The sequence below is a fragment of the Apiospora hydei genome (genome assembly GCF_038363865.1).
Source record: "Apiospora hydei strain CBS 114990 chromosome Unknown utg000010l_segment0_segment0, whole genome shotgun sequence".
In the NCBI taxonomy this organism is placed as follows: domain Eukaryota; kingdom Fungi; phylum Ascomycota; class Sordariomycetes; order Amphisphaeriales; family Apiosporaceae; genus Apiospora; species Apiospora hydei.
This window is the reverse complement of record NW_027117369.1, coordinates 2,611,754-2,635,468: the sequence shown is the minus strand read 5'-3', so window position 1 is coordinate 2,635,468 and position 23,715 is coordinate 2,611,754. Positions and strand designations below refer to the sequence as shown.

Below are 23,715 nucleotides of genomic sequence, written 5' to 3'. Positions count from 1 at the left end.
TGGATTTGTTGCTAAGATCGATCGTCCACGTACGACTTGAGGGCGCAGCCACTGCGGATCGCACGGAACAAAAGAAGCAAGATGGAACAGTCAGTAGCTTGGTGGTGATGGGGGTAATACAATAAGCGGGAAGAAGAGGAGTCTATCGGGTATCTCAGGTAAATGCGAAAGGAGAATAAGTTGCTTAATATGCGAGAAGAGAATTCGAGAAGAAAATGAATAGTTGTTTCAATGGCAATCTTGGAAGCCAACCTGCTAGAAAGGAGATCGGCAGGGTCTTGTGTCCGATTGCTTCTGTTGGACTAACCTCTGGGCACTAACGTCATGGCTTTTCTCCCTCGGTGACCCATTCAAGACTGGGGTGTTCTAAAAATTGTCCCTGGCCATCAAAGACACCCCTGTTAGCCTCCCTGTTCCTGCTGCAAGCGCATGCCCTACGCCACGCGGCTGGGTCTAAGAAAATCCAGGCCCCCAAATCTTGTGCAAAAACGCAAATTTTGTAATTCCATCGGACCTGATCCAGCCGGCATACAGTATTCTCAATTCTCTTCGATGCTGTCAGCTACACGTAATCTCCAGTTGAGGGAGGGCCTGTCCAAGGTGGAGACGTGGCACGATACAGATCGTTTCGTATCTCGCGACGAACGGACTGTCGGGGCGCCATTGGTCCCGTTGGGTGATACAGCCCCCAAGCCTCCAATGCAGTGTTGCCCCCAATGCGCAAAACTTGCTCTCTCCATGACGCAGTTCGTTTGACACTGCATCCTCCACACTATATGTTGGTTAAGGTTACTGTGACACATTTGACAAGAGTCAGTTGCGAATGTCCGTCCTGCGCCATACTTTTTGCTACACATTTCTTACCTCAACTGAATTCCTCGAATGAAACAGAATAAAAACATTGGCATTGGTCTATATACTATACATGCAGAGAAAAGAAGGTAGATGATGTAAGAGTTGTCAAGATGCCGGCCCCTACAAGTACTTCCCTTACCTAAAGATGGTCAGACCTCCTTCTTAAATCCATCTTCTCGTCCATGTCCCAGAGATACTTGTGCTCGTCCCCGTCTTCGTCGACTGCGCCCAATAGCTCCCGGAAGAAAACCAGCAGACCCAATCGCATTTTGTCAGAGTCCGTCTCCTGCCCCTCGAGGAGGAGCACCTCCCGTCCAAGTTGCCTCACCTCATCGTGGGCGCGCCACCGGCCGTCGCTGTACGTGAAGTGATTACTTACCCTATTGTCCCACCATACCTTGTGCAGATTGTCCTGCACTCTCCCTGACCAGGACTTGGGCGCCCCGCCATGGTGCACGAGGCGGTAGGCAATCGCCATGTCCGACAAGCTGGGGCTGGGCCCCATGGGTTTGGACCAGTCCACGACGGCGACCTCGAAGGCGGTGTCGGCATAGTCGAAGTCGGTCTGCACCTTATCATCCCCCGTGTAGAGCATTCAATCCACGCGTTCGCTGCAGGTCGCTATCTCCTGGTGCGGGTCCAAGCCGTGGACCTGGACGAGCTCGTCGACGATGGCGGGCTGGCGGGATCGGATGGCGCAGCAGAGATGGAACAGCCCGGGCTTGACGACGGTCTTCAGCTGGGAGTAGACGCTGTCGGGCGCCTCCGGCTTGGCCTCGGCGCCCATGGAGTTGCCCAGACAGACGGACAAGCATCTCTCCATTTGTCGCGCGTTCTCTTCCTTGGATAGGTTGTCGTCGTATAACAAGTGTTTGTTGTCGGGCCAGACAGCCTGGAAGAAGTCGAGGAGTCATATCTGTGGCAATTGCGAACCTCGAGGGCTTCCATCAAATCGTCTGCGCCCACCGTCCTGGTTTCGATCTGGCGGCGAAGGATGCGGTTGGCAGCCCACATATGTTTTCCGAGGACGGCAAACGTTAACAAGAAGTCCAGAGGAGTACCTGGATCATCCTCGTCGGTGAACTGCAACCGCCCATTGCCCGCGCCTCTTTCTAGGAGCCTATCGAAGACGTGCGTCCTGCTCGATAGAGAACCGTCTCTTTTAGAACCTGCAAAATTCGGATTCTGCTCGAAAGTACCACGGGGCAAAGAATAAACGGGCAGCCGGTCACAGACACCATCACGCGGAATGATAGCCAGCAAGAGACGTCGCAGGAGAATCTGATACGCCCGGTGCTCTAACTATTTCCTCGCGCGATCGAGCAGAGCGTCGAGGAGCCGGTACATTCCGTACTCCTCCGCAAAGAGCAGGAAGAGCTCCATAGATTCATCTCGGAGAGGATGGAGAGGAAGCCTATCAAACTGGAGCTCGTAAGAGTTCTCGAGCAGGAACAGGCAGATATCCTCTGCGCGCGCGCTCAGGGCCACATTGAAAAGGTTAGGCCTGACCCTCACTGCTTGCTTCATTCCCTCGTCCGGATTGCCCCAGTAACCTTCCTCGCCCTCAGTACCCCAGAGTAGCAGTGGTTTCCCGAGCACCGTGTCGTTGCACTCGGGCGCGAGGCCCTTCTCGAAGAGCAGCTGGACCATGTCGAGGCGCTTCGCTCGGATGGCGGTGTGGATCGGCGTCAGCTCGTCGAGCAGATGCCAGGAGCCGCGGAAAGCCGTGGGGACGAATCTCAGGTACAAGCTGATGATCAGCTCGACCTTTTCGAGATCCCGGCACCGCCGGATGGCCAGGTTGAGACACGATCTCGTAGCTTGATCAAAGGTCGGCCAGCCTTCGGGGTGGTCTGGGTTGGGGCTGTGCTCCGGGAGCACGACGGTGTCTGTTCCTGCATTATCCGTCGTCGTCGCAGTTTCTTCCTCAATGGCTGCGTCGTCAGTCTCGATAAGCTCACCTTCCTCAATGTCCATCGATCCTGCCTCTCCTCTCCTGGCCAATTCGTCAGCTTCAGCCTCTCTGACTCGGTCTCGGTCCTCCATGGCAGCTCTGACATAGAGCTTGTTACCACCAATCGCTTTCCATAACGACTTAGACCTACTGCTAAGAGCGATTGCATGTTTTGAGAATGGATAAGAGAGATGTTTCTCAACCTCGACGAGCATCTCCACGGGCAAATGGGTAATGTGAGTCATTGTTACCTCCTAGTGATTCGTCAAGCTATGCGGAATAAGCTCTTGCAGTCAGAAAGTCTTCCAAGTTCGTGGTAGTAAATTTGGGTTCTCGATTTTTGAGAAACAATCACATTATCGAGCATCACCGGATGATATATACCCACACATGGCGATGGTTGCCTTTGATCTATACCATGACAAGCCACATTGTCCCAATATAGTGCAACAAAGCGCCGCCACCAATGACCATTATGTTCAGGGGCTTTCGTTCGATCCTATCCAATCAATGGAACGAACAATGGCATTACCATATAGTCAATGGACGGCCAAGATGCTCTTGTTGTCCATCATCTTCCAATGAGGTTTGACGCAGTAGTTTACCACGCGTATGAGACTAGTACATGTAGACGGTGCGTTTCCAATTGGGCATATGGAGTGTTTTGGGGTGGAAATGTATTAGAAATGGACGTTAAATGTACCTGTTTGGGGGATACGAAGGAAGGACTTGCTTTTTGAAGTGGAAGGAACAGCTCGTGTCACCAAAATTAGTGGGAAGCAATTCAATCCAATTCCACCTCAAATCCAAACCCCACTTGGAACGGGTGGCTTCTTGAACTTCCACATCCCCAGCAAATTGCAGTTGAGTGTAAGTCCTTAAGCTACAATACTCTCACAGAAAAGGTAGTGAAGGCTACACGGACTTGGATGTAGACCTGAGCACTACAACTTCAATTCGTCTAAATCCAACAGCTCCCTGGGAAAAACGTGGGCAAACGCAATGGCTTCAGGTACGAGTGAAACACCTGGGGATGGCGGGGTGATGCCCTTCCAAGGACCCCAAGCTCCTTCCTACCTTTCTAAGCAGCGACCCTGACATCCATGGCACCCTATAATGCAGAGAACACCAAGACCGAAGCGCCTTACGGACAATGGGAGAGCGAGATCACCAAGGAGGCTTTGTTCCGCGGCAGCCGAAATTTGGTCGCATCGAGAGTCTGTGTGAGTGACTCTTCTGCGTTTCTTTGTTCGTACCCGCATTTTCGGGCATCCTTCTTTTGCCAGAAATAGGCATACTCATAACGATGTATGTTGCAGAATCAAACTGGGCGGACTTTCTTCACTGAATCCCGCCCCGACGGAATCTACTACCTCGTCGAGGCCTACCAGGGCGACACAGGCTATGAGTGCCGCACCGTGCTGCCCGCCGGGTACAGCGCCCGCAGCCGCGTGTACGAGTACGGCGGCGGCGCGTACGCCATTCTGTCATCCAGCGACAACAAGGGCGAGGATGGGCCCCGCATCATCTTCTCCAACTTCAGCGACTGCTCCGTACAGATCCTGGACGTGGACACGCAAAAGGTAATCTGTCTGCTGGAGAAGAGCGACGTCCTGCGCTACGCCGACTTTGCCGCGCACCCGCGCCCCGGCTCGCCCTGGGTCCTCGCCGTGCAGGAGGACCACGCTTCCGCCCCGAAGCCGGACCAGGTCCGCAACTACGTCGTGGCGATCAACACGGCCACTGGAGAGGTCCGCCGCGCCGTCGAGGGCGCCGACTTCTACATGTACCCGAGCTTCAGCCCTGACGGCAAGAAGATTGCTTGGGTCCAGTGGGACTTCCCCGACATGCCCTGGTCGGGCGTCAAGGTATACTGGGCTGACTGGGACGAAAAGGCCGGCATCGTGAGCAATGTGGAGTGGGTCGCTGGCGAGGACGGCATGACCGTCACCGAGCCGCGCTGGGGCTCTGACGGGTTCCTCTACTTCTGTTACGAGAAGACGAAATACCGCCAGTTCTACCGACGCAGACCAGGGGGTGACTCGGCGCTGCTGGATTTCAAGGGGTATGAGGAGGCCGAGTTCGGCAGTGCATCCATGTTCATTGGCAGGTTGGTTTCTCCCTACTCCCAATCCGTTGGATACTTACTCAAGAGCTTACATGAAATCAGCCACACCTATTCGATCCTATCCAAGGAATGCGTCGTAGCAGTCGCCACAGAGAACGGGACCGATAAAGTGATTGCCTTCAACCCCGAGACCTTGCAATCGCAAGACCTCTCGCTTCCCCTGTCGGAGATCACCTACGACGGCTTGTACCGTCTATCAGACACGTCCTTCATCGTCATTGGCAGCAGTGCTACCGCGCCGCAAGCACTATACCGTGTCGACATCACCGCCGACGACACCAGCAGGAGCAGCATCAGGAAGCTGACCAAGATCTGGTGGTCGAATGATGAGGTCTTCAAACCCGAGATCTTCTCCACGCCTCAACACATCCGCTTCCCTGCAACGAGCGGACCGAAGCGCGACATCCACGGTTTCTATTGGCCCCCGCATAATCTGAAGTACCAGGGTCCAGAGGGCACCAAGCCGCCGCTGATCGTGCAATCCCACGGGGGCCCCACGGGCCACACGGGTCCTGGCCTGAACCTCTCGATGCAGTACTGGAACGCGCGGGGGTACGCAACCTTCGCCATCAACTACAGCGGCTCCGACGGGCACGGAAAGACGTACCGCGAGCTCCTGAACGGCCGCTGGGGCGCCATCGACGTCGACGACATCGCCGAGAGCGTGCAACATCTGTCCACCACTTCTCTCATCGACGGGCGCCGCGTCGGCATCCGCGGCGGCAGCGCGGGCGGCTACAGCGTCCTGCAGGCGCTGTGCCACTACCCGGCCCTGTTCGCGGGCGGGGCCTGCTACTACGGCATCAGCGACGTGAAGCTGCTGCTGCAGGAGACGCACAAGATGGAGTCGCACTACGTCGACTTCCTGCTCTTCACGCCGGACATGACGGAGGCCGACAAGGAGAAGGTGATGCGGGACCGCTCGCCCGTCCACCACGCGGGCAACATCACGGCGCCCCTGCTCATCTGCCACGGCGAGGAGGACAAGGTCGTGCCCATCTCGCAGGCGTACACCATGTACGACGACATCAAGGCCCGCGGCGGCGAGGTCAGGCTGGTCAAGTTCCCCGGCGAGGGCCATGGGTTCCGGAAGGGGGGAGAATTTGCTCAAGGCGCTTGAGGAAGAGGAGGCTTGGTGGAAGAAGACGATTGCTCGGGTCGAGTAAAAGAAGTTAGGAAAACCCAATTAAAGGCTGTCATGATGGCGAGTTCAATAAGATACAAGGAGCAAGCAGAATAATGACCTAAAACGCGTGAATCAATTCAATTTCTTAACTCCAAATAACTATCAGCTCAGTTGGCCAATGCTGTGCCAGTTCCATTATCTTCGTATAGCTCATTCTCTGAAATGGGATCTTCGGGATCCATCATATGCGTATATAGATATATCAAACAGGTAAATCGTGACCGTCATTCTCACTTGGAGGACGACTTATTATACAACCTAGAAAAGTGCCCCGACGCATCCCGCAATAGCTCCGCCGGGGCGCCGAACTCGACGAGGTGCCCGCTGTCGAGCACGGCGATCTTGTCAAAGTCGACGAGGGACGACAGCCGGTGCGCGATCATGATGACGGTGTGGTCGCGGAACTCGTCGCGGATAACCTGCTGCATCTGCGCGTCGGTCTGGTTGTCGACGCTGCTCGTCGGCTCGTCCAGGATGAGCACCCGGCCCCGCTTGAGCAGCGCGCGCGAGGCAGAAGAGCTGCCGCTGGCCGTGCGACAGGAAGTCGGTGTCCATGGCCGTGTCGAGGACTTCGGTGTGCGTGGCGGCGTCGGTTTCGGTCGTGGTGGTGGTGGTCTTCTTTGCGGCGGCGGCGGCTTTCTTGCTCTGGAGCACGGTCCAGAGGCCGACTTTTTGCAGGGCGCTGGCGATGGCTTCGTCGTTGGACTGGCGGAGCGGGTCGATGTTGGCGCGGATGGTGCCGGGGTAGATGAAGGGTTCCTGGGTTAGGCAGATGATGCGTTCCCGAACGACGGAGCCCTTGACGGTGGTCAGGTCCACATTGTCCAAGGTCAACTTGCCGGCTTCGATGTCGATCATGCGCAAGATCGCCAGGGTCGTGGAGCTCTTTCCACTATGTTTCGGAGTTGATCAGTAATGGGCCTGAAGGGGGAGGGGGCTGAGTGGGAGGAATAAGGAGAGACGGAGCTACGAACCTGCCAGTTCTGCCGACAATGCCCACCTTCTCGCCCGCCTTGATAGTGAAGCTAACGTCCTTCAATACCGCGGGCTTCCCATTACTGTTGAAACATAAAAGGTCAGCATCGTAAGTAGCACAAGAGATATCGGCGAGAACTTCATACCCGTATGTTGCAAACACATTCTCGAACTTGAATGCACCCCGGCTCGGCCAGTCAGCAGTAGGAGCATCCGTCTCCTCCGGCGCGCTCTCGTCCGGCGTCTTCTCCGCGAAATCCTTGATGCGCGAAATGGCCCCGATCGAAGTCTCGAGCATGGTCCAATACTGGACGATGCCCGTGAGTTCGTGAGACAGCGTCATCAGCTGGACCAGGGCGACGCCGAGATAGCCCGGGTTCACCTTGGTGCGGAGCGCCACCGTCAAGCCCATGATGATGATGACGAGCCCAGCGACGATCATGTCGAGCACAAAGACCAGCCACCGTTGTATACACTGGAGATGGTAGGAAGGAGTCTGGGACTGGTCCAGCAGCTCCATGTTCCTGGCCACGTAGTCGCCGACCCAGCCGTAGGAGCGAATCGTGACCAGGCCGTTGAGCGACTCGATGAAGTGCGATAAGAGAGGGGCGTTTGCTTCGATCCTAGAGTCTGGATTAGATTTCATTCACGCCGAGATTGTGAATATATACATACTCAAGTAATCGTAACTGGCGAGATGTGCGCAGGTAGAAGCGTTGAACGAAGTAGAGAACCACAATGATAGGAGGAAAGATGATGGTGATCCAGGGGACTGCGTTGATGGCCACGGCGACGACGATCAACATGCCAGCCGAATCTACGTTCAGGAGGTTAGTGCTTGACGGCGCTTTACTGGATAATGTGTTTTGTCAACTTACGGAAGACGACATTGACCATCGATTGAGGGAGAACCATATCGGCCAGTCGGATGTCTTGAGTGAACCTGTAATGGCGTTAGTGCAAATCGATGTACTGGCATCATAATCGACGACGTACCGATTGACCAGAACTCCAGTCTCCGTCTCGGAAAAGATGGATAATGGTGCCCTAACGGGATGTGAGCAAATGCATAAAAGAGTTGAGCATCAAGTACACACTTCATAGCAGCGGTGATCATTGCTTGATGGAGGTGGTTGCCAGATCGGGGCACGATAACGATCCATAGGAATCTGAATGGCAAGTCAGCTAGGTAATTCTTCAAGTAATTTAGGCAGTCACATACCCGACAGCCATCATGGTAAGAATGGCTTCGAGACTGTTGAACATGGCGTAGATCCCTAGCCAATAGCCTGTTCGGTCCGGGCCACCGTTGTCATTATCCTCAGCCCACCAGTTGATCCAGATCTCTGAAGGTTTGTCAGCAGGTCAACACAAGTTTCATAGTTCGGACATGGAAGGGCCACTTACGTCCTAGGCCCACGAACGTCTGGCCACCACTCAGGAGGAACATCCAAATGAACAATGCCATGGGACCAAGAGCGTGGCCATAGTATCTGTATATCTTCCAGTCTCCAACCTGGCGGCTTTCGTCGACTTCGGCCTCAGCCTTCTTCTCGACTTTAACGATCTCTTTGGTCTTTTCGTCAATAGGATCGTATTCGGCCTCGTCCGCCTCTTCGTGTTCATTTTCTTCTTTCCGGAGCTTGACCTGGAGGGTATGGATGTAGCTGCCAGGAACGTTAAGCTGGGAGAAAGCTCCTTGCTCAACAATCTCCCCATTCTCGTTCAGAGCTAAGATTTGATTGGCGTCTGGAAGTCGTTTGACTGCGAAAAGGATTAGTGAAATGAAATGATGGAGCCACAGATAGGATCATACCTGAATGTGTTGCTAACACCACCGTTGTCCCTGATTTGCGAAACAGACCCTCTCGCCCGAACACCCCTCGGAAGACATGCTCCTCCGTCACAGCGTCCAACCCGCTCAGCACATCATCAAGGATTGCCAGTGGCTTGCGGGCATAAACAGCCCGAGCGATCGACTACAAGATTTGGTCAGTCTTCAGATGACGCCGGGTTCCAAAGTGCCCATCTTACCACACGCGCTTTTTGGCCTCCACTCAGCTTGAGACCCTTGCTTCCCACAATGGTTGAGTCCCCGTTCGGCAATTGTCGCAGATCCACCTCGAGGGCTGTTGCTTGGATGATTGGTTGGTACCAGCTTTCGTCAAATTCGGATCTACCAATGATATTCTCCCGGATCGATCCGTTGATGATCCATGCCGTCTGGTCGCAGTACGCGATTTCTGGCGTACAGACCGATACCACGCCGTCCGTCTTCGAGGTTTCGCTCAAAAGGCCCTTCAGTAATGTCGATTTGCCACAGCCTACGGGCCCCACGATGATCGTCAAGTGGCAATCAGGTCCGATATGAGTCTGCAAGCCTTTGACAACAGCATCGTCTGAGCTGGACCATGCGAAATCGGCCTTTTCAACCCTGATGGAGGAACCACGTGCGTGGGACCCTGATGAGATCCGTGAGACTCGCTGTATTGGCTCCTTCTCCCTCGGTGAATCGGGTGGACTGTCCATCGAAAGAAGCGACCTTGAATCGACACGGGACTCTTCATTGAGGAACTCCTGGATCCTCGTGAAACAGCTCAGCGCGCTCCATCCGACCGGTATGGCGTACAAGATCATGATCAGGGGTTGCGCAAGAACCATCATGGCTGCCAGAGATGTAATAGCCTGTGAAACAGACATTCCTTCGGTTCCGTTTATGCGAGAAACGATTGCATACGTCGCGAAAAGAGACAGCCCGGCGAAAATGGACGGCATGTTGACTTGAAGCCAGGGTTAGCACACTATGCCAAAGTCGTGATACAGCTGGGCTTTACCTAGAGTAATGTTCAACGCGTGAAGCCTTCGATACCTTCGGGAGACCGTGATCTCTTTCTCGCGCATATTCTGGATGTTATGCTCCATCTGCTTGGCCAGTCCCAGCATCTTCACGTTCCTCATCGCACCAAGGATCTCCGTCGTATAGTTGATTCGTTTCTGCGTGGCTTCTAGCCAGTTCTTCTGTCGGGGGCCAATACGTGAAGCTAGCACGGTCGAAAGGCTCACAGAGACTGTGGGCTATCAGCATCGACAGCCCATAAAGTACATGATAGGGGAAAGTATAATCTTGGATGAGTACATACTGATTGCGACGATGATGGGCGCCACGCACACTGCGCCCAACTGCAAATAGAGAACGTATACCGCAAGACCCAATTGAGCGAGAAGTGGCAAGGTGTCTATGAGAAGGAGTTGGAATGTCTCCGAAATCCTCTGCGCATCCGTGCTCATCAAGGTCGTGGCGGCAGATTCGTTGACACTGGTGACCGGAAGCGTCGTCGTTTTTAGGTAAATGAGGGAGATGAGTTGGCCGCGCATCATTGACATGGTCCGAATCGTGAGATGTGTAAACCATCCTGTCGTGAACTATTTGGCGATGAATCAGTATATGAAACACAAATCGTGCTATGGCATCTTCTTACCGCGAACCCTATGTACACGAAGGCAAAAGCCCCAATAAGGCCGTATCCGTTGTTGTCGCCATCGTTTGGGTCGCCTTGAATGTAATGAACAGCATCCTGAATCAAGAACGTCTGGCTGACCATCAGGCCGACGACCAGAAATTTGGGTACCAAGGTCAAGAGAATCTCCCAGCGGAGGCTCCAGACACATGCCAGCACTAGTGCATGCTTTCTCTTGCGGTTACCTGCATCATCTTAGCCAAGTACATCGCTGGCTTGAGGGGCGATTTTGGGGATCATTACAGTTATTCCATGTCGCTTGAATACGGTGGGATAGGCGTTCCGAGTTGACCTTCTCACTGATGGAAGGCAAATCCTCGAGGCTCAGTACCTTCCTGAAGCCGGCGAAAAGCAGGGAGTTGAGCCACCAGAACCAGCTCCTGCTGACTACACCACTCGTACTTTCCAGCGAATAGTGATGATCAGGTTCGAGCAGCAGCGACTGCTTTTCAATGGACTCCAAAACCGCCATGGCACACTTAATGGTCAGAGACGCGGTTAAGACCCCGGCTATGGCGTTACCGCTGCGCTTGGATAGCCATTGCGTGCGAACACGAGCGATGTCGAAGATGATCGTGGCAATGAGGTAGGTATTGATTATGAAAGAAGGCCGGATTGACTTCGCATGCTCGAGGTGAGAGAGAACGGCCAAGCTGAGTCCAGTGACCAATGACAAGACGGCCGAAGCAAGTGTGGCTTTTGTTCGGAGGCCAGTCTTGGTCGCCAAAACCAGGAGAGCCACCTGTAGACCAGTGTAAATGCATATTGCGACCTGTTATCCAGAGTAAGTCACGACTCTCTTGCCTTTCAAACAAGACCAGGAGGGGGAATTTGATTTCTCACCAATTTACAATAGGATACGAAATTCCGTCTCACAGCTGGCCTTTTACCGACAAGACTGAAAGAACGGATTGCTGCTAATGCGATGAACAAGGCTGCAGGGAGTGTGGTCAAGATGCTCTCTTCGAACAGGACTGCAGTGGTTTTGGTGCATTAGTACGCCGACCGGTTTATCCAATGGTTTCGCAACACGGCCACCACTCACGCGTAAAATCGAAGCCGCCGCCTCGACACTCCGGCGACCTCACACTCGGGCCGAAGGAATCATCGCCGCATATGCTCTCAAAGATTTCCCGAGTGGTTTCCATATTTGCTGGGCAAATTCAGCCGCGACACCAACACAAGAGTTGGCGATAGTGCTGACAGCTGGGCTACATCAAGATAAAGCAGATTTGGCCCATCGCCCAGACACCCAAGGAAAGCTTAGAGGATTTGGGAAACACAGCGGCTAGGCGGGTAGGCGTCTGAGCTTGGGGACCAGCCCTTCTTTGACTACCCCCAGGTCTTGGTATTCTTGGTAGTAAGTGCAACAGTATTTGTCGTGATAAGACATACCCCCGGCCCGCTGGACAGAGAGTCCAATTTAGGAAGCTGCCCGCGTCCTTTGCAGCAAACCGGCAAGGGTTGTAGTGTGATTGATTGGACGCATGCCAGCTACGCCGCAGTGGATGGCGCATGGTAACCTCAGTATGGCTGTTGATCTCAATTAGCACACCATTAAGACATGAACTCCGCAGCTTCAAGCCCTTTGCGACTTGATTAAGCGGGCAGCAAGGCCCAATGGAAGCGCTGTTCAGAGGGATCGTACGTTACCGAACAGATGGATCCAGATAGGCCAAATGCCATCGTATCACCTGCAATGCCATCCCTACGTACATAGGACATGGGGACCGGACCCAGGACCCTAGATTCATCCCTCTTTCCTCTCTCCCTGTGCGGTGTTGGTATTAAGATGATGTGCAGCCTGGTAGCGTATGGATGCAGGCCATGTCCTACCCAAAACAATTCCCATTAGTTTCAGCAATCTCTGGGGTCGGAAGATGGGCCCCCATTGGGCAGAGCGACCAAGACAAAGGCCAGGGGATGGGAATGGTGGCAGCAGCTCCAACCGAGAGCGTCGGCCCGCGATTTGCCCAATTTGAGTGTTTCCTATATGAAGGGGTCGTCCACCGCGTATGTTGTCCGACTTAGTACTATAGCCAAGACATTTTGCCATAAAGTACGCAGTGGGCCCTCAGTGGAGTGCAGTGTTTGTGACACCGCAAGCAGCAAGTTGCAAGGCCTTGACGGCCGTTCGGCCGCGTAAGTTGGATGTTTCCTCCTTCTCGATTGCGACGACCTGCATTCTGCCTAATCCGCCATGTTTAGGATGTCGCGTCTGGACTCTTGAATATGCCGCTGGGCAGCAGGCCGAACCAACTGCATGATGCACCTGTCTATAGGTCGACCCAAGCTGTTGGGTCAGTTGCACCGATAACGTGAGCTGGCGAGCTGTACAGTTGGCATGATCCAATGCGCGACTGGCCGTCTTGACCAGCATCTGGGTACGGAAGTATGCATGCATGCAATATTTCGATGGCGGGCCGAGTTGGAAGCAGTTTGCCATGGGAAAAAGTTGGGAAGAATCACATGGTTGAGGGTCATGCCGGAAGTGAGAAACAGGAAACAGTAAACAAATCAATTGATATGCACCAAATGCCACCAGCACTCGCTGACACAAATAGTAGTAGTGGGAGCAACTGTTTCAGTGGAGGCTTCCTGGCCAATTGGCCTGGCCCCCACGCACCACAAGATGGGCCTGAAAACCAAGGCGCGTCCCCTACAATACTGCCCTGCACCACCACCGCATCCGACGGATCTAAGCAATTCATCAATGGATTCCACCCAGGCCATCTCTTGTCAACGCACTCGTACTTACTCGTCTCGTAGACGCTGTTCACCCTCTTCGAGTATGTGACTCAAAGTATTGGAAGCTCAAAGTATCTGGAAGGCAATTGCCGACTTCACTGGATGTAGCACGTGCTCAATCTTCTCCAATTTCAATCCCTACCATCGATGGCTGGTGCGAGCGGCAACAGGGTGCAGGGTAGGGCTGTGAATGGTATGGGAGGGGTTACCCAACCACATTGGATCCTGGCATCGGCAAATCATCCTGAGCCAGTTTGCCCACCATCGCACCATGGAAGAAGCGATGTCGCACTGGGAATATGTGCGGCGCCTCGCGCGCTTTTCTTAATTTATATATTATGCGACTGGTATTTCGAGACCTCTGTCTTCATCTGAAGTGGTTATTTACATCCCAACTAATATGGTGACTGAGATTGCGCATTCACCTGCAACGATTCCCCCGAAGTCGCAATATCAGTGAATCAGGGCAACGACCAAGACGGTAGGCGAGATGATCACCGACAGCTGTCGCATCCTACCTACCTACTTGCCTGCCTACCACTCGCTTCATGTGGTCTACGACTCGAGCCCCCTGCCTCCGCCACGACAGGGGCTTATTGAAACCACCCAAGAACCGCAAGCCGCAGATGATGCGCTTAGGTAACTGGCAGGCTCTATCTTGCCTGTGTCATTCTAGAATGTACCAATCGTGATTTGATATAATAATAACATTGACAGAAAGCTCCCCTCGCGTCGTGCCGGCCTGCCGCGGCGATGCAATGGCGCAAGGAAGATAAAATGTAATGGCCGACCATGCCGCCCTGCCCTATCTATCTTGCATGCAGCTAACATGCATCGGAGGAATAGCCCCTTGCGTACTATTCCTGTCACTGATCGCAATCCTGGCCTCCTAATTCTGAGGCCTAGCCGAGGCATCTTGAGAACTTGGTGTTGATACGTCTGGTGGGTTTCTCATCATGGTAATCGATTGCCCGATAACCTCTGCCTTGTGGACGAACACTTGGCGATAAGGATAGCGACCGACTGGTCGGGTCAATAACCAACTTTTGGTAACTGAACTGTTTCTCGGATACTGTACTCCCTGAGAGGCCAGTACTGTAACCTTCGGTCAAGCGTAATCCATCTTTTCGGAGACACGCCTAACGAATGTTATTGTCGCCTCAAGCTCCAAGACTCGTTCCACCCGAGGATGTCGCTTCGGGTCTTGATATCGTGCACAATATGGAGTATCCATGGCTTGCGCATCTCACCCCGAGAAGCGCGATCACCGTGGCACTGCCAATTGAGGTGCTCACGATTGGCCATCATCTCCATCATCAACGTCAACGGCTGAAAATCTAGAACAGATACCCCCACGATGTGCGCCACATAAAACAGGCTTAGTGCGCGGGATGGACCGCTGAACCCCGTTGCTCCACCTCATCGGCGCCGGCTGTCCGCTCTCTCTGATTTCTCTCTCCACTTTCCCCCGCAATCCGCATCCATCTCCACCTTCTCCTTGACACAGTCATCAGTCTGCCGTATGCTCGCAGGCTTGAGCTTGTTGAGGATTTGAAGATTCCTTATACATGCGCCTCTTCTGTGGCGTTTGCACTCCCTATACATACGCTTGACTTCATCACTCTGATCGTCTTGTCCTTTGGTCTCTTTGGCGAGAACTCGCCGGGCAGCAGTCATCATGTGCTACAACAAACTAACTTACTACAACTGCATCGAGAAGCATCTACGAAGCTCCGAGGCCCATCTCTGTGCAGCGCCCTACCGGTGCCGCTGCTGGCGGCGTCATGATCCCGACCGGCTCAAGCGACTGCACCGCCTGGAGTATTTGGCGCCAGAGTTATGTCCCAAATGTCCCGCTCAGTTCGGTGGCTGCCGAACCGAGACGGACAACGACGATGAAATGAGCGGCTCTACATCTTCTGCAGATGGTGATACGCGTAAGTTTGCTTCAATCGTTTCTGTGTAATTATCCGGTGGCTCCGTCTCCATCACCGTTTCCATTGCCTTTTCGGCGTTCTTGCCAAAGAGAAGGGAAGACCCTACCACAAAGCTGACACATCTAATTCGCCTTTAGTCGCGGACGAACCCTCCGAAGCTATCGTCCAGGAATTGCGACTGGCCAAGAGAGCTTCTCTGCTTCCCAAGCGAGTGGCTGCCCTTCGTAAGGGCGACAGTCTGGATATCTCAATCCGGATGAAGGCTGTATAGATAGCAGAAAGGCCAGCGATCCTGGTTCCCCCGCTGCTTACCCATACTTTATGTGGTCCGGCCCGCGCTTCTTGAGCCAGAAAATTAGGTAGAATACACACACATTAATATATTCTGATTTCCCTCGATCGCAAACAAAACCATCAAAACATATATGAATCTCGGGTGATTTCCAATCATTTTGAAGATTCTCGGTACGGATTTACTCAAGAATCAGGGTTGAAGATATGTGCATTGATGTTTTGTCTTGTGGAGAGCGTGCTAGCGGGCTAAAAAGGTGCTTGGCTTGGACGTTGAGCTAAGCGCCTGGAAGTGCAGCTTAACAGGCAAGACCCCTCCAAAATCCAGCGCATTTGGTGCATCACCAACCCCACCGGTCCATGGAGTATGAGCCTTACCAGTGGTGGGCGGGTGGCAGCTTGCACCATCGGACGATCCTCCGCCCAAAGTGACAAGACTCCGGGATAATTAGATCTAGCAGTGAGAGAGCTAGGTGCACAACTCGATATGCTACCAACCCTCGCACAGCATTTGAATGGCATAGTCAAGTGCATGGGTAAAGTACATACTTAAGACACTAAAATAAACGTCGCATGCGTGGACTGAGAAGGGTGACCGTTCTGGTGGTGAACCGGGCTAGTCTGACCCATCCACCTTACCTTGAACCTGTGACCTATCTGACCTCAGCTGTACCTGCTGCTGCAACTTGCCCCGCGTCGTCATAACTTCAATGCTCGGTGACATGCCACTTCAACATCCCGATCTGCAAACTGCCGATTTCGAGAGATCAACGGGTTTCCCATGATGCTGGTACGTATCAACTTGCCTCGCATCCACATCTGCAACCCGTCGGATTCTGCCATTTGCATCGTGCCCTTATGCACCGAGATTGAAAGTCTGAAGTCGAGCAGACAAATCCGACACCGCAAGTACGGAGACTCCATCCATCCAGGTGTCCTGTGGACCCGCTAGCCGCTGTCACACATCACCAGACACCCACCACCACACCAGCAAGCAGCCTTATCGTCCAGGCCTCCATACCTAACTCACATGCACCGGCGATCCGTTGCGACCACATCTGCTCACCGTGCTGGCAAGAAAGAAGAAAGCAGACGATTTGATTTTGTGACGCGAGAGAAGACATCGTCGGTCCTCATCGCTGGCCAGTTGATATCCGATCGTAATCATTTGAACTTATGCCGATAACCCCCCGCTGGTGTATGTACCCCCGCTGCAAAGCATGCTCTCCAGGTACATTCCTGAACAGCAAACTTACTTCTTTCTCACAGGCGGAAACGAATGAGTAGCAAGCACGCCATTCATTGCATACATCGGGCACAATCAGCGCAACGCTGGGTTTTCTCTACGGATTGGGAAATGGCACCAGACAACGGCGAGGAAGCACTGGACGTTGCTGTGCATGGCGCTACTGCCCCGGCCGCAGCCACAGCTAATCCCAAGCTTCAACATCAAGCATCTGAAGACATTACTATGAGCAATGCCGCCGACGATGTCCTCGCTACTCCTCAGCATCCTGGACCTGGACCTCTCATGATCCCAGGTTCTTCCTCGGTCGCCTCGGTCGCCTCGGTCAGCCGCAGGCCGCAGACCCGTTCCATGACCAGGAACCAAGCAGCACCGATCTTTGCTCGACTCCAGACTGCCAGTTCTCGTCCCAAAGCCGCATCTACGGCTTCCACGTCCAAGCTCGAGGATGCTGAAGATATCGATTACTCCAGTGGACCCCCGCCGGCACAGGCAGCCCAGTCACCCAGGGTCGATGTGAACGTTAATCAAGGTCGCATCAGAAAAGCTAGAGGCTCCGTGCGAAATTCACCCAGACCTCGCCGGAAGACCAGTTTGCGCAGCGATTTGGCAGCAGAGAACATTGAAGGAACCTCAGAGTCGACGCCGCCGCCACGCAAACGGCGGGCAACGAGAACAACTATGGCGAGCACACAACAGCCACGATCTATCCACCTCCGCCGGTCAGCACGGCTGTCCAAGCCGCTCACGGAATTTCAGAAGTATGCCGAATTGCCGAATGAGTTGAGACTCGCCATTTGGGAAGCAGCCTGCGAGCCGAGGCTCGTCTACATTCGAAACCGGGCAGCGCCTGGTCCCAGTTTCGACGTCCAGAACACGGCACCCTCCTGGTTCGATGCGGATGCAGCATCGGCCATAATCGCCTCGGAACGCTACAAAAGATGTTCTCCCTTCATACCCCTTATGACCCCCGAACGGAGCAACCCGTCAATCCGGACATGGACATCGTTTTGGTGGAGCCTTGCTGTACCGGATGCAGACTGTATCACTGTGCTCGTCGGCAGTTTACGGACAAGGACCGCTTGGCTGTCCAGCGACTGGCGGTGCAGACGGAGTCCCCTTGGTTGCTGCCCACCGTCGACCCCTGCTGGTCGACGATCAGCCTGGCGTGGGGCAACGTTGAGACGCTGTACCTGGTTCGAACGGCCTTGACGGGCGACAGCAAGGGCGAAAAGGTCATGTACCGTATCAGTGAGGGAGATCGCGAAACTTTCCTGCGGAAGCGGTTTGAGGAATGGAAGAAGCAGGGTGGCAAGGATCGAGTGCTGAGCAAAGTCGAGTTCGTCGCCGTGGTGCCGAAAGTCGGTTATATCGGGGATCCAAAGGAGATTATCATCGGTTGAGATACAGAGCGTCACATTGTATTAGACATAGACTTTAGTCTCCTGCGTTGTCTTGCACCCATAGGGCAGAATTGGACGAATTCCACTTATTAATACTGCACCCGTGTCCCCCTAGTGGCAGAAGCACTGCGATTTGTATGATGTGAATGTTGACTTTGCTTGATAATATTCCAAATTTAATGAGACGAGTACTGTGAGGTAGGATATCAACGCATTCCCAAACCACAGGCTGTACCATGATATTATCGTGTCATCTAGTGTATCTGTACTCAATCAAGCTGCAGAAAATGATTTCGGTCATGATCTTTCCTACAAGAGTAATACCAGATCAAATTCCAGTCTCGAGGCGTTTGTGAAGTGTCTCGAAAAAAGTTTATAAGAATATCGTGTCATAAAGCACAACTTCCATTCAATATAAGCCATTCATATGTAAACATTTCTAATTATTTGTCCGCATGTGCCTTCCCTCTCAGCACCTCCTGGCAGAATTGCTGCGTTCGAATAATGTGGTGTATGATGGGTGGTCGACAGACCAGTTTCTCGACTAGATTCTACTGTTAGGAGCTCCCGCGGCCTCGCTTCTCTCACACAGCTCAAAGGGGGAGTGCCCTCTCCGTACACCACCAACCCAGGAATGAAAGACTCCCTCCCATCTAGTGACCGAACGCCCTACATAGCTGAACCGTGTAGGAGGTAGGTAGCAAAGCGAAGATGACTTGGTTCCATGGGCTTCAACATCTACGTCAAGGTTATCTTTGGTTGACCATGGCCAAAGAAGCCGGATCGTCCACACAATCATGGCAAAGGCCAGGTCGAAAGTTTGCAACGCCAGCGGAAACGATTGGCCACGGTCATGAGAATGAGGTGGTGATCGGATCGTACATCAATCAGTGTTTTGATAAGTGACAATGGTACGGCGGCTAGGTAGTGTGGCCTCCAAAACGGTAGGAACAACACGAAGCAAATCAATGAGAACCAGGAAAAGGAATACGCAGTTCGTGCAAGGAAAGAATACAGATTCTTGACGGGACACAAGGAAAAGGAAGCCAAGAAGAAAAGAAAAGAAATTTCCCTCAGAGATCAGAAACAGGGCTTTTCTGACCTTATATGGCTAATGCCTTCGATACCAGAAGGGCCCATTGGCCTCAAGGGCTACTCGAACCCGAGACCTCCGGTACTGTTGACCACATTCTGCAATGTACCAAATTCACTAACCGCGCACTTACAGTTTGATGTTCCACCAGCAGGATGTGACATTGCTGGTGGTGAAAGAATTGTCTGCTGCTGGTACCTATTAGGTCTCCCTGCAGCTAATTTTCCCGATGGCAGTAGTGCAGCTCCGGGTAAGCTACCGGCCCAACTCTGGTACGGAGGGGCACACGCAGCTGCAAAGGTACCTCTTACACATGTACCATTCAATTCAATGCATCAATTGATCTATTGAACAGAATCCCAGGTGGGTTTACACAGGGTGGCCATATTCAGATGGCCCTATTTGCGGATGCTTTCCCGTCTATGGAGGGAGGCAAAAGAGAAGTCAGTTCAAGGACGCTTCACCAGCGGGCAACCCGAAGAAACTGCTCCTCCTTACTAAAAGGCCCTTTTCAATCTACTGCTACACTCTGTGTGATCATGGCATAAATTACGATGTAAGCAGGCCGGTATGTCTTTCTTCTTCATCCTCATTATATGGTGGTACGATGCCATGAGCACCAATTCCCGCCCCAACCATCGTTGTTGATCGGAAAGGACATATCTTGAACGCTCAAATGTTGATTGTCTTCTTTTCTCAGTCTCCTTGATGAAAGCCTTGGGTATTATGTATTCTGACAGCTGTATATCTGCATTTGTGGTGTGCTTGGCCAACATCCTCCAGCCCTCAAGCCACTCATTTCTGTGGCAGCAATGAAGCACGTTGGATCGTAGTCAGTCATAAACCAGCATACATGGAGAAGTGTTCATATCAAATAATGACCGTCTCATCACAAATACATGCTTGATGGGACGAATCCCTTCCAAAGGATGACTGCACTTTTCGAAGCTTAATGTTCGTCTTCTAAGACAATGCCCCTATTCACACCGGTTCATGGCCACCGTGGGAGACACACTACGTTACATAACCACCTTCATCAGTTTGGAAGATAGGTAGCCTACACAGCACCCTAGTGATAGTAGAAGATAGTGGAGAAATGGGGGTATTCAGTAAAGTATGGCAGATTATGTGACTTGTAGTCAACACTCCACCACCTATTGTAGCAGCTCACGGTGATCTCACATTGCATCCGCCCCAGGTTTTATTCACGGTTAAGGTACTTGGGTGCCTCCAAAATCAATCAATTGAATTTTGTTTGTGTCGAGTTCGTCTTGCATTGAATGCAGCTGAATCTCCATTTGGAAAAGATATAAATTTCTTTCGCGGACCCAACCCATCACCACCAACTCTCAAACCTACAAACACCAATCCAGACCTCCCTCCCCCGTTACACAGCCGCAACGATGCCGAGATCTCGTAACCAGAAGAAGAAGAAGACTCCCGTTTCGGAGCGCAAGGTGTACGTCCCTTGGAAGCGATCCGGCTTTCTTTTCAAGCCCTTCCCCCTAAGGTCTCGGAGAACGTCCTAAACAACCTGTTCGACGCACTCGCGATCCGGACCGATCCCCAGCAAGTCAAGCCTCGCCTGGACGCCTTCCTCGTCGGATGCTTGCGGACCATGAACAAGAACCCCCCAAGACCGATCCCATTAAGATGAAGGAAGAGGAGCATGTTGCCTACTACACCTCTGTTTTGGAAGACGTCCAAAAGTACGGCATTTCGGGTGGTGGTATGACGCCGCAAACCACATCCGTCGAGCAGCAGACCGCAGAGATTCCCGGCGCTCCCGACTTGCGCAAGCTCCATTGGACCGCGGCCGCCAACCTGGTCTATGTCTTCACCAAGGCGCGACGCGAGTTTGTCGACGAGGCCAACGACGAAAAGGAGCGCATGGTATACAAGAAGCATGAGCCGCAGCCGCAGCAGCAGCAGCTCGAGACGCATGGCGAGCCTTCCGCCCAGCAATCCGCCACCGCTAAAGAGATCATCGCGGACGACTCGGACGATGACGAGGACGAAGCCCAGGGCAGCGACGCCATGGTCGTGGAGGCGGATGAGGATGACGAGGATCTCTTCGTCAAGCAGCGACCCGACTACGAAGCGCGCTTCCAAACGCGCCAGGAGAACCTGCTCGTGAGCTTGGTGGACGAGTGGATCCAGCATATGGATGCCACCAAGGGATTGGCTTTGAGCAACAAGGACATTGAGGCTATGGAGCTATTCTGAGGGACAGGACAGACGGTATCGATACAAGGGAACGGACGTGTAGGTGGTTTCAATGGCAGCAGTTGGGGGGTCAACACCATGACTGTCTGAAATTCAGATCGTGGGATACCTCCCACTTCCTAGTCCCCCAAGAGATCACAGTAACTAGAGTACTCATAATGCCACCTCTAGTCTGATACCATGAAATGCTCGCTACATGTCGTAATGCATCCTTGGTGGTCTTGATAATCAGCTTTGAATGTTTGAATAGGGGCTCGGGTGTGTCCCATGCTTGAGATGTCGAGAATTCATGCATGTGGAAGGTCAGTTCCTCCACTATAGACACAGCATCAGTTACAATTTTAGTTGAAAGATATCAGCTCCGCCAACGCTCAATATCCAACTGTGAGTTGGGGTATCCAGAGTGTTTGCCACCACACCTCCAAGCTTGGGCGTTGTAAGCAGCTACTGCCGCGTAGCTGCACCAATCATGCGAATCAGATTATCGCGACTGATGAATGCGGCATATCGCCAATAATGATACCTTTGTGAACAACCGAGGGCAAGACATACTATGGGTTGTATACATACAGAAACACCATGTCAGGACGACTCGCGAGCCTCTTGTCCTTGTTGGTCTATCTTTTGCATGGTCATGCTACGTCGGTTGCAATCCGTACGTGGAAGGCTTTTATTCTGTCGCCAGTGGTGCAAGTCAGGGCATGTGTCTGAAATTGTCCAGTGCAGAGCATTATATGCTGGATATAGTGGTTGGGAGAATGATAAGGTCCGTACTGGGTCATCCGGTGGTGATGAGAGAGAAGCCATGACATGGGGGGAAATAGTAACCAAGGTTGAGTTATAGATTAGCGATATATGAACAGGTAAATCATTATATGTACTCCGAGAGCTCGCACATATAATATGAGATGGAATATGGACACCACGAAGCCTCTATTTGTTACATGGCATCTGTTCTTTGAAAGCTTTTGTAAAAAAGCGCAAAACAAAAATTTGTTCTGATATTCTTCTTGAGTAAGACTATCATTTTATGGTACCGCTTATAGCATGAGCATGTATTAGTAGCCTGCCTCCTAATCCCGGCGTGATCATGGAACCTCATCAAGGGAAAGTCATGGTTACACCATTCCAATGCCTCTGCGCCTAAATACATGTTTACGTGGGAAAAGGTATCCCTGACGAAAGCAAAGAACCACCACCGGTAATGAAACGCCAGTCAGCCAACCAAACGCCAACCAACCTCCTTCCCGACATCCTGTCATGTATCCCGGCGTCAGCTAATCTACCTAATAGTCGTCCACAATGATTATCAACTCCGCCTGCCTGTATTGCGCGTGCCCCGCGCCCCTATGGCCCGACCGGCTCCTGTGCCGCCGGTGCCCGCCATGGTCCCGGGAGCGATGCCTGCTGCGTCTCGAGGGCCTCCTACTATGCCTCCTCCTGAAGCCCTCCGACGGCGACGAAGCAGCAGAAGAAGAGCCGTCGTTGTCATCCTCGCCGGTGGCCGATCCGTCAACGGTATGGGCGTAGCCCCCGCCACCACCGTGGTCTGATGAGGACGCCGACGCCCCGGTGCTCATGCTGCCGCCATCGACGCCGTAGGCCGTCAAGTACTGGCCATTCGACGCCGAGGCGTGGCCCGCCCATGCGGTAGAAGAGGGTTCGCGGGTGGGCGGTAGGTATTCCGAATAGGAGGCTTGAGGCGTGGTGTTCGTGGGCAAAGGCCCTGCTATTCTATAATGATATTCACCTGATGGGAATGGAAGACGCGCAAAGTTAGCTGGTGCTGCAAATGCACCCACGATCCATCGCAGCCATGTGGTGCTGTGGTGGTGGACCACCTACCGTCTGGGGTCTGGAGGGCCGAGTAGGAGTAGCCATTTGCGCCGATCATAGGGGACCAAGTTCCTATGCGGTTATCTGTGCCATTCGTCGCATAAGCTTCGGGTTGCGCATGGTGTTCGTGGCCGTGATGGGACGTGTGGTGGTGTTCAGTCCCATGATTTCCACGTTTCTTGTTGCCCATGATTGGTTGGTTAGTTGGCTGGGCCTCGAGAGGACTTTCACTTTCGTAGTGTTGCGATAGTTTTATACTTCAATTAATTGATAGACGCGTATACGGGAATGCTGCAAGATGATGAGGGAGGCGCTCTTT

General features: G+C 53.0%; 9 protein-coding genes across 9 annotated transcripts; 4 read left to right on the top strand and 5 right to left on the bottom strand.

Moving 5' to 3' along the window:
* Nucleotides 1-994: 994 nt before the first annotated feature.
* PG997_015062 (uncharacterized protein) lies at nt 995-1,360 on the bottom strand (the record flags this gene model as incomplete). Its single annotated transcript, XM_066819376.1, has 1 exon — nt 995-1,360. The coding sequence occupies one exon, from the start codon at nt 1,358-1,360 to the stop codon at nt 995-997; it is 366 nt and encodes a 121-aa protein (XP_066661564.1).
* A 90-nt stretch (nt 1,361-1,450) lies between these two features.
* Nucleotides 1,451-1,678, bottom strand: PG997_015061 (uncharacterized protein; the record flags this gene model as incomplete). Its single annotated transcript, XM_066819375.1, has 1 exon — nt 1,451-1,678. One exon carries the CDS (start codon nt 1,676-1,678, stop codon nt 1,451-1,453), a length of 228 nt encoding a protein of 75 aa, XP_066661563.1.
* A 479-nt stretch (nt 1,679-2,157) lies between these two features.
* PG997_015060 (uncharacterized protein) lies at nt 2,158-2,901 on the bottom strand (the record flags this gene model as incomplete). Its single annotated transcript, XM_066819374.1, has 1 exon — nt 2,158-2,901. One exon carries the CDS (start codon nt 2,899-2,901, stop codon nt 2,158-2,160), a length of 744 nt encoding a protein of 247 aa, XP_066661562.1.
* Nucleotides 2,902-3,912: 1,011 nt separating this feature from the next.
* PG997_015059 (uncharacterized protein) lies at nt 3,913-6,057 on the top strand (the record flags this gene model as incomplete). The annotated part of the gene is made up of 2 exons (XM_066819373.1): nt 3,913-4,032; nt 4,129-6,057. The coding sequence occupies 2 exons, from the start codon at nt 3,913-3,915 to the stop codon at nt 6,055-6,057; spliced, it is 2,049 nt and encodes a 682-aa protein (XP_066661561.1).
* Nucleotides 6,058-6,468: 411 nt separating this feature from the next.
* PG997_015058 (P-loop containing nucleoside triphosphate hydrolase protein) lies at nt 6,469-11,764 on the bottom strand (the record flags this gene model as incomplete). Its single annotated transcript, XM_066819372.1, has 16 exons — nt 6,469-7,015; nt 7,098-7,721; nt 7,774-7,915; nt 7,977-8,041; nt 8,095-8,145; nt 8,196-8,267; nt 8,321-8,444; nt 8,506-8,862; nt 8,915-9,077; nt 9,133-9,878; nt 9,933-10,166; nt 10,239-10,521; nt 10,578-10,801; nt 10,860-11,388; nt 11,493-11,590; nt 11,662-11,764. 16 exons carry the CDS (start codon nt 11,762-11,764, stop codon nt 6,469-6,471), a joined length of 4,362 nt encoding a protein of 1,453 aa, XP_066661560.1.
* Nucleotides 11,765-15,042: 3,278 nt separating this feature from the next.
* On the top strand, nt 15,043-15,572 carry PG997_015057 (uncharacterized protein; the record flags this gene model as incomplete). Its single annotated transcript, XM_066819371.1, has 2 exons — nt 15,043-15,301; nt 15,439-15,572. The coding sequence occupies 2 exons, from the start codon at nt 15,043-15,045 to the stop codon at nt 15,570-15,572; spliced, it is 393 nt and encodes a 130-aa protein (XP_066661559.1).
* Nucleotides 15,573-16,812: 1,240 nt separating this feature from the next.
* PG997_015056 (uncharacterized protein) lies at nt 16,813-18,241 on the top strand (the record flags this gene model as incomplete). Its single annotated transcript, XM_066819370.1, has 3 exons — nt 16,813-16,823; nt 16,862-17,824; nt 17,878-18,241. 3 exons carry the CDS (start codon nt 16,813-16,815, stop codon nt 18,239-18,241), a joined length of 1,338 nt encoding a protein of 445 aa, XP_066661558.1.
* Nucleotides 18,242-20,987: 2,746 nt separating this feature from the next.
* On the top strand, nt 20,988-21,560 carry PG997_015055 (uncharacterized protein; the record flags this gene model as incomplete). Its single annotated transcript, XM_066819369.1, has 1 exon — nt 20,988-21,560. The coding sequence occupies one exon, from the start codon at nt 20,988-20,990 to the stop codon at nt 21,558-21,560; it is 573 nt and encodes a 190-aa protein (XP_066661557.1).
* Nucleotides 21,561-22,846: 1,286 nt separating this feature from the next.
* On the bottom strand, nt 22,847-23,140 carry PG997_015054 (uncharacterized protein; the record flags this gene model as incomplete). Its single annotated transcript, XM_066819368.1, has 1 exon — nt 22,847-23,140. The coding sequence occupies one exon, from the start codon at nt 23,138-23,140 to the stop codon at nt 22,847-22,849; it is 294 nt and encodes a 97-aa protein (XP_066661556.1).
* Nucleotides 23,141-23,715: the final 575 nt, after the last annotated feature.